This window comes from Nicotiana tabacum, chromosome 6, assembly GCF_000715075.1.
Source record: "Nicotiana tabacum cultivar K326 chromosome 6, ASM71507v2, whole genome shotgun sequence".
In the NCBI taxonomy this organism is placed as follows: Eukaryota; Viridiplantae; Streptophyta; class Magnoliopsida; order Solanales; family Solanaceae; genus Nicotiana; species Nicotiana tabacum.
In genome coordinates this window covers 139,255,246-139,268,342 of record NC_134085.1, presented here as the reverse complement: position 1 = coordinate 139,268,342, position 13,097 = coordinate 139,255,246, and the positions used below count along the sequence as shown (strand labels likewise).

Below are 13,097 nucleotides of genomic sequence, written 5' to 3'. Positions count from 1 at the left end.
TATTGGACCTGTACAGGTACGCCTTCCAGATTTGACTGACAAGTAACAGAGCATACTAGGGCAGTGAAAGCTAAAAGTACTTTTCCAGAAAAATCCATAGTGTGATTTCATAACCCTAGTGTTAGATCTACTATACTTTCAATTTGTTTGGTCCTGCTTTTCCTGGACAGGCGGTAACAAGTAAAGATCTATTTCCTTTTTTATCAGTGAGCTGTTAGAATTGTTGGAGAAAATTCAGCAAGTAGGAAAAGATATGCCACATGAGTTACGAAGCGAACTGTCTTGAAATTCTCTAAAATTGGGGTGTTCTTTTCTAAATGACGCTTTCGAAATGTACAAATGAACACAAGTGGTGATCAGGTAAAACGGTAACGTTATAATTGGACCAAAAAAGCAAGGGCAAAATAGACAGACAACAAATGATGCTGCTTTAAATTTTGTACTAGAGCAAGCAGTCTAATCCACCTTTCTCTCTCCTTGAACATTGTACGTAGTTGAAAAGGATTTCACTTATATACACTACAAGCTATATTTTAGCTTGTTAGAGCAGATTGTTACTCCAATATTTTCCAGGTTATTATATCAGACTTGTTATGATTAATTACCTATTGTTAAATTTAACATTACGGCATAGAATAACTACATTGTCCATTGCACTGTAGTTACACAATTAAAAAAAAAAAAAAAGTTAAAAACATGAAACTGTATTTTCGTTTATCTATATAAATGATAGTTTTTAAAGAGATTATTTATGCACTTCTTCTAACGTGCAGCCACCTTGTACCGTCAAAACCTCTCTAAAACAGTCTCGTTTGTTCAGAATATTTTTGGATATTATAGCGAAGTGTTGTTATAGAAAACATATATTATAATAGAATATGAGATTTGGTCCCGAAAAAATTTGGCTTTTATAGAAAAGTGTTAGTTAAAAGTCTTTAATTAAAAAAAGAATAGCTTTGTCAAAGGGGAAGTCACGGTTATAAAAGCTTTGAGCGAAATTTGTTCCCTAATTTTAATATTGAATAGTAGTTATTAGTTCATGATTCAATAATTGACTATACAAAGGATCGTGTGATAGCAATAGCTATGGATCTTTCTCATATAAGGAGGTTTAGGGTTTGACTAATCTCTTTTCCTTTTCGGTTCAAAATTAAAAATGTTTGGTCAACATTGCCTTCTATATGAAGGAAGGAAACTATATTTTCCTGTGTTATGACTTATCTTATACATAGTTTTCTCTTCTCATAGACTTATCCTCTTAGTTGTTGATTTCTTTTGTTTTTACCTTTGTCTTTGTCAGGGGTAATAGGGTTGATCCAGTGAACACAATATATATATGGGGTAGTAAAAGAATTAAGAAAAAAAGGTTCACGTGGTAGCAAAAGAATAACAACCCGTGAACAAACACTGATTCAATTGCTGAAGCAAGCAAACAACAGCAAACCAAAGGCATCCATTTTTACTTTGAAGTAGTACTACACCACCAGACAAAAGGCACCTACTGATTCTTTTCTTGGCAATAATTATTAATAAAGCTATTATATATATGCTATATAACGACAAAATCCTCGAATTATTCACACCTTTTTCTTTCATTTTCATCGTTCAGATTGGTGCCCGTGATGTCGCTGTTTGTTAAATTTTCGTGGTTGAGCTTGTTCACTACTCCTTATTCCATTGTCTTTGTCCAGATAGCTTCGCCAACATGAGTGCAATTTGGAATAAAATAACGACCCTTTCATTTGAATTAAAGCATCCGTGAAACTATCCATGTTCAATGATTCAACGACCAAATATGTTACTCGCTCTGTCCCAACTAGGGATGTACATAGGTCAGGTTGGTTCGGATTTTATAATTATCAAATCGAACCAAATGTGTCGAATTATTAAATTTAAAGACCAAACCAAACCAATAAAACTCAGGTTTTTTACTTTCGGTTTTTCTCGGGTTTTTTTCGGAATTTTTTTTGCGGTAAAATTTTCGTAGAACAAAACATACAAAATTATGCTCAAAATATTTCTTTAGTCCTAGTAAGATACAACTATATAAAGTATTTTCCAAGAACATAATACAAAATATGAGATATGTCATGGCATTATCCTAAAATATTCAACAATAAAATTATGTAATATAAATATTGCTAATTAAAAAGCCATAATAAAAATAAACATAATCTAAGAATACTAAGTCATGCTAAAATAAGTAGACTAATACGGGAGTATTAAATACATGACTAAATGCTAAAGAAAAAATAAAAATAGGTTATGCATTTTATCTAAATTATTGCAAAACAAAAAATATATATTCAATACATTCCCGTTCGTAGTATTGAAATAAATTTATTTTGTTAGCATTAGTATTGATTTGATTTTGGTTTGGGCTTTTGTTAGCGCTATTTAATTTACTAATGTTAATGGCTGTAAAACTTATTGGAACATTCAAAAGTTCTAAGTCCAACCTTGAAATAATACCTCAAAAAATAAAATTATGAAATCTTTTAAGAAATATTTATAAATTACATCACAATAAGTATATTTATATATTAAATATATCTAAAATTTCTATATATGTAATGTCGGGTTGGTTTGGTTTCGGTTTGACTTTCTTTAGCTAAAATCAAACCAAACCAATTATGGTCGGTTTTTTTTCCCAATACCAAACCAAATCAAACCAACCCATAATCGGGTTTTTTTTCTCGGTTTGACTCGGATTATCGGGTTGGTGCGGTTTATCGGTTTCTTTTGTACACCCCTAATCCCAACTTATGTGGGGCACTTTTTCACGATAGATATGAGAAGAGTCGCCACTTATAGCATTTTTTGGATAGTATATGATTATTTTTAATTTTAAAATATTAAGTCGATTTATTCTAATTAGTATTAAAAACTAATCAGATTGACTCTCAAGAAACGGGAAGTAACATATGAAATTGGGAGGGAGGGAGGGAGTATAATTATGACGAATGTACATGTCAAAATCGTCGGAACAAAGCTTAGTGCAAGGCACATTAACAATGAAAAGTAATGACATATAATGGCTAAATCCAGACTGATAAGGAATACAAGGAATTGACGTAGATACAATGCATAGGAAGTGTTCTGAAACGTAGAGGAGGAAATTATTAACACTTGAAAAACAAAAAAGAACAAGAAGAACAGAAAGGATTAAACAAAAGATGATGAAAGTAGTAATAATAATAATAATTAACAGGGTGATCTCCACAAAGATATGTTAGGCTTATTTTTGTTACATGAATCATTTTAGAAAAAAGAAGATTTATAAAAACAAGCAAGGTATTCATGAAAGTGATGGATCTCACTTCTTCAATCTTGAAACTCTTCTGATCAATACCATCAACCAAAGTAATCGATAAAATACGAAGAACCCAATCAAGATATAGATATTAGTCCATCTCTGTCTTTCATGTAGTCCTCTTTGTTCCAACAGATCACGTCCACTTACCATACATACTTTGCTCTTCTCATCGTACCATACGAAACATTTCGATACAAGGCAAGAATACTCATTGATTAACAAAGCATCTAGGCCATATTTGTACATTGACAAATAATGCAACATTGTCCAGAACTTAGGCATGGTTTCTTTCGATATGAAGTAGCCGGAAAATAAGAAAGATCCGGCGAGTAGTAACGTTACGAGTGAAGTTCCGGTGATGTAATTGGGAGCAACAGAGCTCAAGAAGAGAACGAAAGAGTTGGCCATTAAAAGAATGACCCAAATTGTTAGAACAAAGTAAGTGATAGCTTGCCATGTAGCACAAAGACTAACCAAGAAATAAAGTGAAACTGAATACAAGATTGCTATAACAAGCAAGTAGGGGAGGAAAACTAATGTGTTTGCTAAAAGATATGAAGATAATCGATAAACCCCACTTGAAGTTTCTCTTAATAAAATTGGCCTTTCGTGTATGAAGATTGGGAGAGTTTCAGTTGTGGAAGAGAGAAGAAAAGTAAGAGTGAAAGCAAAAAGCCCAAATCTTTTTGCAATTCCTTCTTTACCAAATCCAATATTAATGTAAATCGTTCCTAGAACAATTCCAACTCCTAGAGCTTGTAACGTGTTTGTTAATAATAGCTGTTTTGTTCTGTAAATGATCTTCCAAAATCTGCTGTACAGAACAGCTATTTCATGAATTCTTGAACTCCTATATCTGACTTTTCCAGTTTTAGTCTCAGAAACAGTGGTGGTGGAATTTTTAGGGGATGAAGGAGGTAAACTTATTGGTGTAGAGGGTTTTTTCTGATTGAGTTGGTTGAGCATTTCCATGGCAAATTCAAGAGAATTGAGCTGTGGAGGGACAGTGAAGTCATTTTCAAGTAAAAAAGATTCAAGAGAAGACAGATTTCCATGATGTACAACAGTTCCTTTTGATAACAAGAGAATTTTATCAATGGTGGCAAGAATCTTGAAACTTGGTTGATGTATTGACAAAATCACAGTACGTTGACGTGAGTCAGTGATTGATCTGAGTGTCTGCATTACATTCAAAGCTGAATTACTATCAAGACCAGAAGTTGGTTCATCAAGAAGTAAGATTGCAGGATCATGGAGTAGACTCAAACCAATCGAAACTCGCCTTCTTTCTCCCCCCGAGAGGCCATGAGCTAGTCTTGTGTCTGCTAAATGTGTGAGCCTGAGTTCAGCTAGAAGAGAATCCACAATGCATGAAACATCAGTGAGTTTCGGGTTGAGAAGACGGGCAGAGAAGGCGAAAGTTTCAGAGACAGTGAGCTGAGGAAGGCAAGAATCATGTTGAGGGACATAAGCTGAGAGCTTACGGAAAGAAGAAAGATTATGAAGGGGGACAGAGTTTAAGAGAAGAGTGCCACTTGTAGGTGAAGTTCCAGCAGCTAAAATATCGAGTAATGTGGATTTACCTGCACCACTTGGACCAACAATGGCAAGAATCTGAGAAGGATAAGCAGTGAATGAAATGTCTTTCAAGATGTTAATTGGTGGTGCTATGTTGCAATTACAAGGCTTGAAGAAGAAAGAAGGAGAAATATTGGTGGTTGATTTTGAATAGCATATTGAAGAAGCTGTTAGTTTATAGGTTTTGGGTGGCGGAGATGGGGACGGAGATCGAGAAGAGGGTGGTGGTGGCGGAGATGATTCTTCCATGGAAAAGTTGACTAGGTAGAAGGAAGAGTATCGAGAAGTGAAGTTGAGTAGAAAAAAGAAGAGAATTGGAGGGTTAAGGGGTTAGTGTCAGACTCCCTGACACTATAGTTTTAGTAGTAGTAGTAGAATAATGTTAGGGGACGTCAAAGTGAACATGAAGAAATAATAAGCGTATGAACTGCCTAAACCGTACCATTAGCTCAAAGTGTTCTAATGGATAACATTTAACATTGTTTTTCCTCCTTGGCCCCATTTTGGGCATGGTAGTGAAGTAAACAACAACAACCCAGTAAAATTTTATCGGTGGAGAGTGAAGCAAAACACATGAGAGAATTTAAGAACCATTGAAAATAAAGAATTTAACTTTTATACGATGACAATATAAATAATTACACTATAAGATCTTCTGAATAGTAACTACGTGTAAGTAGTTATAATAAGTGAGATCTCTAATATGATAAATAAGGCAAGTAATTAACTTCTTAAAACATGTCAAATGTTACGTGGCGCCTTCCTGAGATTCTTTGGAAGTGCGACGTAAGACTAAGCAACTGATGTCAGTGTAGTTACTGTCCGCCAACTGAGGTCCCCTCCGTACGCTAGACGAGATTGTCAGTGCCGTACGGGAAAACCAATGTCAAAAGCAATTCAGAGAACAGAAAAGAGAATTGAGAATGAAAGAAAGCTCGATTGCATTAATGAAAGCTATTACAAAAAAGCAACATGGTGTCGAGGGGGAGAGACACCAGTACAGAGAATTGTTTGCTTGGTAGAAAGTTTGATTGCTTGATCCACCCTAATAATGCTTAAAAAAAAATAAACCAAAGCTACAAGACTAGACTTGACTAAGCTAGAGAAATATAATCGAAGTGTATGAAATAAAACTACTCTATATTTACAATGAAAAGGACTTAGTTTTCTACAAGGCAGACACAAGTTCGTCGTCAGGAGCATTGTCTTTGGCATCACGGTCTGCGCGCGCGGTGCTGTTGGCATCTGCATGCGGCTGGGCACTGGCGAAGGATATCGGTGGGGCGATAGAGGCACATGCTCGCTTGTCACTTGGCGCAACTGTCATACCCCATTTTAACCCGGGTCAAATTAGAGTATAACATATTAGTAATTCTCAAGGTTTAATTAATTAAGAGAGTCGCCGCCTAATTATTTTAACGGTTAATTAGGACACCAATTTTAGCTAAGTGGTGCTTAAAGTTAACTCTGTTTATGGTCTACTTAGCCTTAAGAGTATAGGTAAGGGTTCTAATTAATCCTATAGGGAAGGTTATTAAAGCACCCTACATGATTCGTTAATCACGGTTGACCAATCAAACTTAGGTTAATTCATTATAAGTAGAAAATTTAATATTTTTATACATAACACGTGACTATTTTTTATATACTAAAATATTACTAAATGAGTAAAATTGATTTTGATATGTAAAGAAACGCTATAAAAGCCATTTTTCCGAAAACCTTAATTAGACTTGAACATTGTAAGAAAGAAATAAGCTTTTATGGATAAATGCTGACAAAGAATGCTAAGTATTTTCAAAATTGATTTGGGCAAAATATTTTAGAAATAAATAAAGCCATTATCTCAAATTGTTGATTTTAAAAGCCCTTAAACTCATGTAAATAAAATCAGCGATTTATTATTAACTAGAGTAACTGCCACTAAACAAAATAAGATTTAGCTACCAAATCTAATATAAGACAAACCCCAAATAAATCGACAATCATAAAGAAACTAAACAAATGATAAGAGAAAAGAAAAATGAAAGACGCCATAGGCGTCCCCAAGCGTTTCGCTTGTTTTCTTACTATCCGGTAACTCTATAAGAACATGGGATGTGATGATTCCGTGCTCGGGTATGAAGAGTCTTGCATTAAGACTCCATGTTAGCTCCAAGTGCACATGCAAAGACAAACAAAAAAATAAGAATTAGAAGAAAATGGAATCTGATTCTTTATACTACATAAGAGATAAATAAAAAGGTAAAAATCATAATAAAACTCATCTCATAGTAGTTTATAAGATGAAACACTCCATATAATACTGTTTTTTTCAAGAAGAAATATTAGGTTTGTATTCAACAGCTCTAGCCATCAAGGTTCAATATTTAACTTAAATGGCCAAACTTTATGTCATAAAAATATTATGACTAAGTTACAATTGTGAGCACGTGATTTTTGCTTCACGAAAACTACTCCAAAAGAAATCGAAAAAGAAATAAAACAAGTTATCTTCGGGTACAATTTTGAGGATTTGTGTGACATTTTGATAACTGTTTTATCCGTAAATGCTCGCCTTGCTATAGTTAAAAGATACAAAAAAATACATGTTGCATGCATTTAGGGAAAATGGTACATTTGGGAATTAACTAACCATTATTTGGTTTTTAAAAGCGAAAGTCACAAAAATAGGCATTTTTATTTTTATTGTTGTCATGGTAATTTTATTAAATATTTTAATTCGTGTGATAACTATTGTTAGGTGTTAATTAATATTTGTGTAGTTTAAGTTTTGGTTTTTAGGAATTTTTTTGTTTAATTATAAGGAAAGTATCGGATTTGGGCCAAAAAATCCAACTAAAATCAGGCCCAAACCAATACCACAACCCAGTCCAAAACCAGGCCTTCCAGGCACGCCCCAAAACGACGCCGCATAGGACGTTTGATTTGAGCCATTCATCCATACTCATCCAACGGTCCACACTCACGCCCGTAACCCGACCTGTTTACCCGGGTCAACCCAGCCCTTCATTAAAACCAAACGACCCCGTTTCTATACCAAACGACCACGTCCTGTCCCTCACCAGTTAATCCAAGCCGTTGAGATCACTTGATCTAACGGCTCAAATCAATTGCCGCGTTCCGTATATAAGCTTCCCATCATACCCCACGGGGGGGGGGGGGGGGGCCCCTACACGCACTGTGCACCATCGTCCCAAACACAAACCCAAATCCCCCGTTCCAAACCCTAGCCTCCCCCATATACTCTCACCGTGAACCCGGCGGCAACGATACCGGTGACCACCAAAGTAACACCCCTGATGCACCCAACCACCCTGAACACGGATCTGTTACCCCTTGCCTCGAATCATCCCTCATCGTCTCGAATCTTAGTTTGAAGATTCGAGCCCAACCCTGACCTATACCAACCCACCCCAGTTTCACACCAGTCACTACTCTGGCCTCACTCGTGACCAAACCAAGCTTGGTTTGGTCCGAATCTACCCACAAATACTCAAACCCTAAATCGGACTATTCGAACCCTAGAACACCAGAACTTTTGGAATCCGGCCAGATTAAACGGAGGGTTAGGGTCTAATAGACCTTAATCGAAGTGTTCTCGGTTGAGAACACCTCGATTAAAGTCTGTTCGACCTCAAATGAGCAAATCTAGTTCAGGCCTGGGTCGTTTGTTGTTGAGCTTCCAGTGAGTTTCCCTTTTATTTTTCTATTTTTTTGAGTGTTGTTTGAATTTGATAACATGTTTAGTCAGTTTGTTTGGTATTTCTGATATTTTCTTTCAAATTGTTCTCCATCTTCGTAAGACCTTTCATTTAGTCGATTGTTATTCTGTTTGTGGTTAAATACGTATGGTGATATACATATTCGAGTTGATTAATATCGTCGAATAGATAATTTATATAGATTCCCTGTGTCGTGCAAAGTTGTTGAAGGCAGTTGATGCCCCGTTCGTATTGTTCGTTTAATCGGCTAATTGTTCTATGCTATGATTAGTATAGTCGATTAGATAAATGTCGTCGATTAGTTTCATAGGACTGAATGTGCAAATATTCTGATTCGTATAACTTCGTATGATTGATCGAATCATTGTAGGATAGCTGATTGTTTTGACATTATCTGTGAATGGTTTGTAGCTGCAATGTAATAGCTATAACTCAGTTTAGGGTAGCTTGAATTTGAACTTTCAGAAGTTCAAAATTTCCTGTTGTTGAAGTAGGGTAAAGCAGTAATAACCAGGGGGCTAATAGGGGTAGTTTGGGGGTGTGAAAAGATCAGAAATAGTTGGTTTAAGTTGGGCTGACATAGGGTACTGAAATAGGATTAAACTAATACAATAGTGGGGAACAAAACTTGACAGCATGGGGTAATTGAATATTATAGGCTACTCCCATACCCTTGAGGCACAAAACACATGATAGAGGGCTGTCAGGAATGATGGGCATTTTCTGATTAGTTTTAAGGGGGTATGGGCAGAGTAAGAAGGCAGCCTGGTGCTTGCCCATTTTTGGCCTATAAATAGGCTCATTTAGAGAAGTAGAGGGAGAAGACTAGGACTTCAGAATTTAAAAAGAAAAGAACAAGAGTGTTAAGGTTTTTTTGATCCTCATTTTAGGTTAAGCTTTACATCAAAGAGCCTCAGCTTGTCTTTGCCTTTGAGTGTGTAACAAAAATCAGAAATCACTGCTTCTTGCACCAGTCTGTGTGCTATTTGTACTACTGGATTTTCAGCTTGGTAGTATCCAGTTTTCTATTGGTTGAATACTGTTCTATCAGGCTACTCCTGGGATACTTCTTTGGTTTTAAGAATCTGTCGCTACTGGTTATTCTTATTGGTTTCTTTAGGCTGTTGCTGTTTGGTTTTCTGAAATTGCTGCCGGGTTTTCTCTTAAATTGCTGTTGAGCTTTGGTCTGTTTTTTTTTGGGCTGTCTCTTTTACTGTTACTGGTTTGGGGCTGTTCGACTGAGTGTGCTGTTGTTTTCTGCTGTTGCTGTGTTGTTGCATATTGCTCTGCTGATCATTCCCTTTCTTCTGTTGCTTTCCTATACCAGGTACACGACTGATACACTGTCAATGTAAGCTGAAATTTGAAGCATGAATACAAAGAAAATTGGAAGAGTTGAAGTTATTTCGAATTAGCTTTAGAAATGTATTGAAAATAGGTTGTCTGTATGATAGTGTACTTTCTCTACTAGAACCATGAAACTAGCTGTGGTGTAACTGCACTTTTACACATATCATTTAGTTGGAAAACTCTATGTTTTTTGCTTATAATAAGAAAGGATCAATGTTGCAGTAGCCATGTTCTGTTAAGTTTATCATTGTTGTCAAGAAGCATGTTAGGTGTCCAATAGTTACCTCCTTAAACAAATGGCAGCTTTTTTAGTTGGTAAGAATATGGTTTGATTAAGGTAAGCTGTACATTGCATGCTAGCTTTCCCCCTTGTTTATAAATATTAAACATATATCAAATAAGTTGAATAGGCCCAATTGGAATAAGGGTGGCCCAGGCCGAGCTTAACGTTACGCACATTGGGCCTGGGCCCATAACTGCCAAACGGACTGCCCGTATCACGTCCCTCTTTCAACAAATCACGTTTGAAACTTAACTATAATAACTCATAAGTATGTAAATAAAGTAGGACCTTTTCATTTATTTTAGATACAAACAAATAGAAAACATAGCCACTATAGGACGACCTTTTAAATAAAAATGAGACGAGCCTCGCCAAATAAAACGCACAGATTGCGGGGCCCTCACAAAAAATCTATGTGTTAAGTACTTAGAACTCGGGATATGCCGCTTAGCGAACTCCACGGCCTACCCAGAATAACAACACACTTGTTCTTTAGGACGCGTCTTAATTAATCTTACTTTCTTAAATTCGGGTGCACATCTATGTGACCCAAATCCAAATCTCAGCGGAATCGAAATGTGTCTCTAACCACGGGTGCATTAATTGTGACGTGGTTTGAGATACGTGTCCATGACGTTGCAAATCCCTTTAAAAAATAAGAATGAGATGAGCCTCGTCGAATAAAAATACAAAAATTGCGGGGCCCTCAGTAAACATTTTCTTTTAAAAAAGGTTTAGACTTCGGGATGGACCGTTTAGTAAAATTTCACGGCCCTACCCAAAAGTAAATGATACGCTAGTCGCTTTAGACGCGCCTTTAATAATTTAATTTTCTTATGTTCGGGTGCACATTTATGTGACCCAAATTCAAATCTCAGTAGAGTCAAAATGTGTCGACGACCACGGGTACATTGATTGTGATGCGATTCAAGATACATTTTCACAACGTTGCAATTTCCCGTAAAACAATAATAAATAATAATGAAAGCGGTAAAGAGTTAAAATCTGCACATAAGTTCATATTTGCATAAAATTAGATAATCAAGCCGAACATATCAGTTGAGCGACCGTGCTAGAACCACGGAACTCGGGAATGCCTAACACCTTCTCCCGAGTTAACAGAATTCCTTATCCGGATTTCTGGTTCACGGACTGTAGTATAGAGTCATTCTTTTCCTCGATTCGGGATTAAATTGGTGACTTGGGACACCCTAAATCTCCCAAGTGGCGACTCTAAAATAAACAAACAAATCCCGTTTCGATTGTTCTTTAATTGAAAAAATTCCTTCACCCCTCGCGGGGGCGGAAAAAGGAGGTGTGACAGCTCTGGCGACTCTGCTGGGGAATGATACCCAGAACCACTGGTTCAGGGTTAAGAATTCGAGCTTAGAATAATTGTTATTATTTGGCTTTATTTATTATCTGATTTTATTACATGTTTTAGCCTAAATGTGCAAAATGTTGCTCTTACCGCTTTGATATTACTTGGACTGTATATATAAACTGTGCCGAAACCCCTCTCTTCTCTCTCTTGAGGAGTGCACGCTGGTCGTGACTTCTTTCTGTTAGTGTCATATACCAAAATAGAACGAGGATTCGGAGGAGTTGCAAAACCGGATGGCCTTTTGGTTACCGGTACACAGCTCCCATCCTCGGCTCGAGTTGTCCGCTCGGGTAAGCCAGGTCTAGAACAAATACCCAGGTTATGAACTTAGAATAACTCAACTTCATGCCGGATCCCTAGTAGGAACGCTTATCTGCATCACGTTGCATTTGACTTAAGGGACTCAACACAGGGGTTGGGTCCGTCTAGGACTAGCAACCTGAAATGAAAAGACCATCATGTTGCATCCTGTTTGCTTTATGCATCTATTTGCTTCAGACTTGCATGCTGACCGGTTTCGAAAAATCAGGAATATTGAAAAATTGTGGGAAAAAAAGAGCGAAGTAACAGTGTAGAGAATTAATTGCTATTTTAGAAAGAGGAAAAAAAACAATGCCCCAAATACTGTCGAAATTCTGCCGAAATTTTGGGAAAAATGAAAAAAGAAAATATTTTTTTTATATAGTTGTTTCACTCAAAAAAAAGCAAAAGAAAAAATAGAAAAGAGTCTCTTATTTTTAGGTTGAAGAATAGGTTGGTCATTTTGTTAAAACGAAAAGAAAAAAAATCTTCACTTTGTCTTGTTTTCAAAATGAAAAAAAAATAGTTTGTCTTGCCATGAAAAATGAAAATGAAAAAAGAGTCTTGTTTTTAAAATGGGTTTTTTTATTTATTTATTTGTTTATGAAATGCCAAAAATGAAAATAAAAAGAATCTTGCGTTGAACGTGTATATATAAATCCAAAAAGTATTTTTCTTTATTTCCTTTCTAGAAACGTTTTTTTAGACCCCCAATTTTCAAGAAAAAATCCAAAAATAATTTCCATTATTGTTGTGTTTAGAAAGTCTTTTTAATTGTTTTTAAAAAAAAATAAAAAATACAATAAAAATAAGAATAAAAATATTTTCTTTTAAATTCTTCCAAAAAATCCGAAAATATTTTCATTCTTCTTTCAAAATTGAAAAGAAAATTCAAAATTCAAAAATATTTTTTAGAATATTTCTTTCATTGAAAGTAAAATTCCAAAAATATTTTCTTTCTTCCTTAGAAGTTTTTCTTTCAAAATTCAAAAAAAAAATTTAAATCTTTTTCTTTAGAAATCCTTCTTTGCGAAAATGCTCCCTTTCTTCTTTATAAGTCTTTCCTTCAAAATAAAAAAATAAAAAAAGGTTAGTTTATTTACTTTACTCATGATCCCGAACTACGCGGATTTGATTCTCACCGGATGTGAGATACGTAGG

At 35.6% G+C, this 13,097-nt stretch overlaps 1 protein-coding gene across 1 annotated transcript; it reads right to left on the bottom strand.

Annotated features, from left to right (window-relative positions):
- Positions 1 to 3,276: 3,276 nt before the first annotated feature.
- On the bottom strand, positions 3,277 to 5,321 carry LOC107771983 (ABC transporter G family member 4-like). The gene has a single exon (XM_016591459.2). It carries the CDS (start codon positions 5,141 to 5,143, stop codon positions 3,317 to 3,319), a length of 1,827 nt encoding a protein of 608 aa, XP_016446945.1. The 5' UTR covers positions 5,144 to 5,321; the 3' UTR covers positions 3,277 to 3,316.
- Positions 5,322 to 13,097: the final 7,776 nt, after the last annotated feature.

Bases quoted from the DNA above. Each gene is read 5' to 3' on its own strand.
- LOC107771983 (XM_016591459.2), bottom strand. From the start codon at position 5,143: ATGGAAGAATCATCTCCGCCACCACCACCCTCTTCTCGATCTCCGTCC.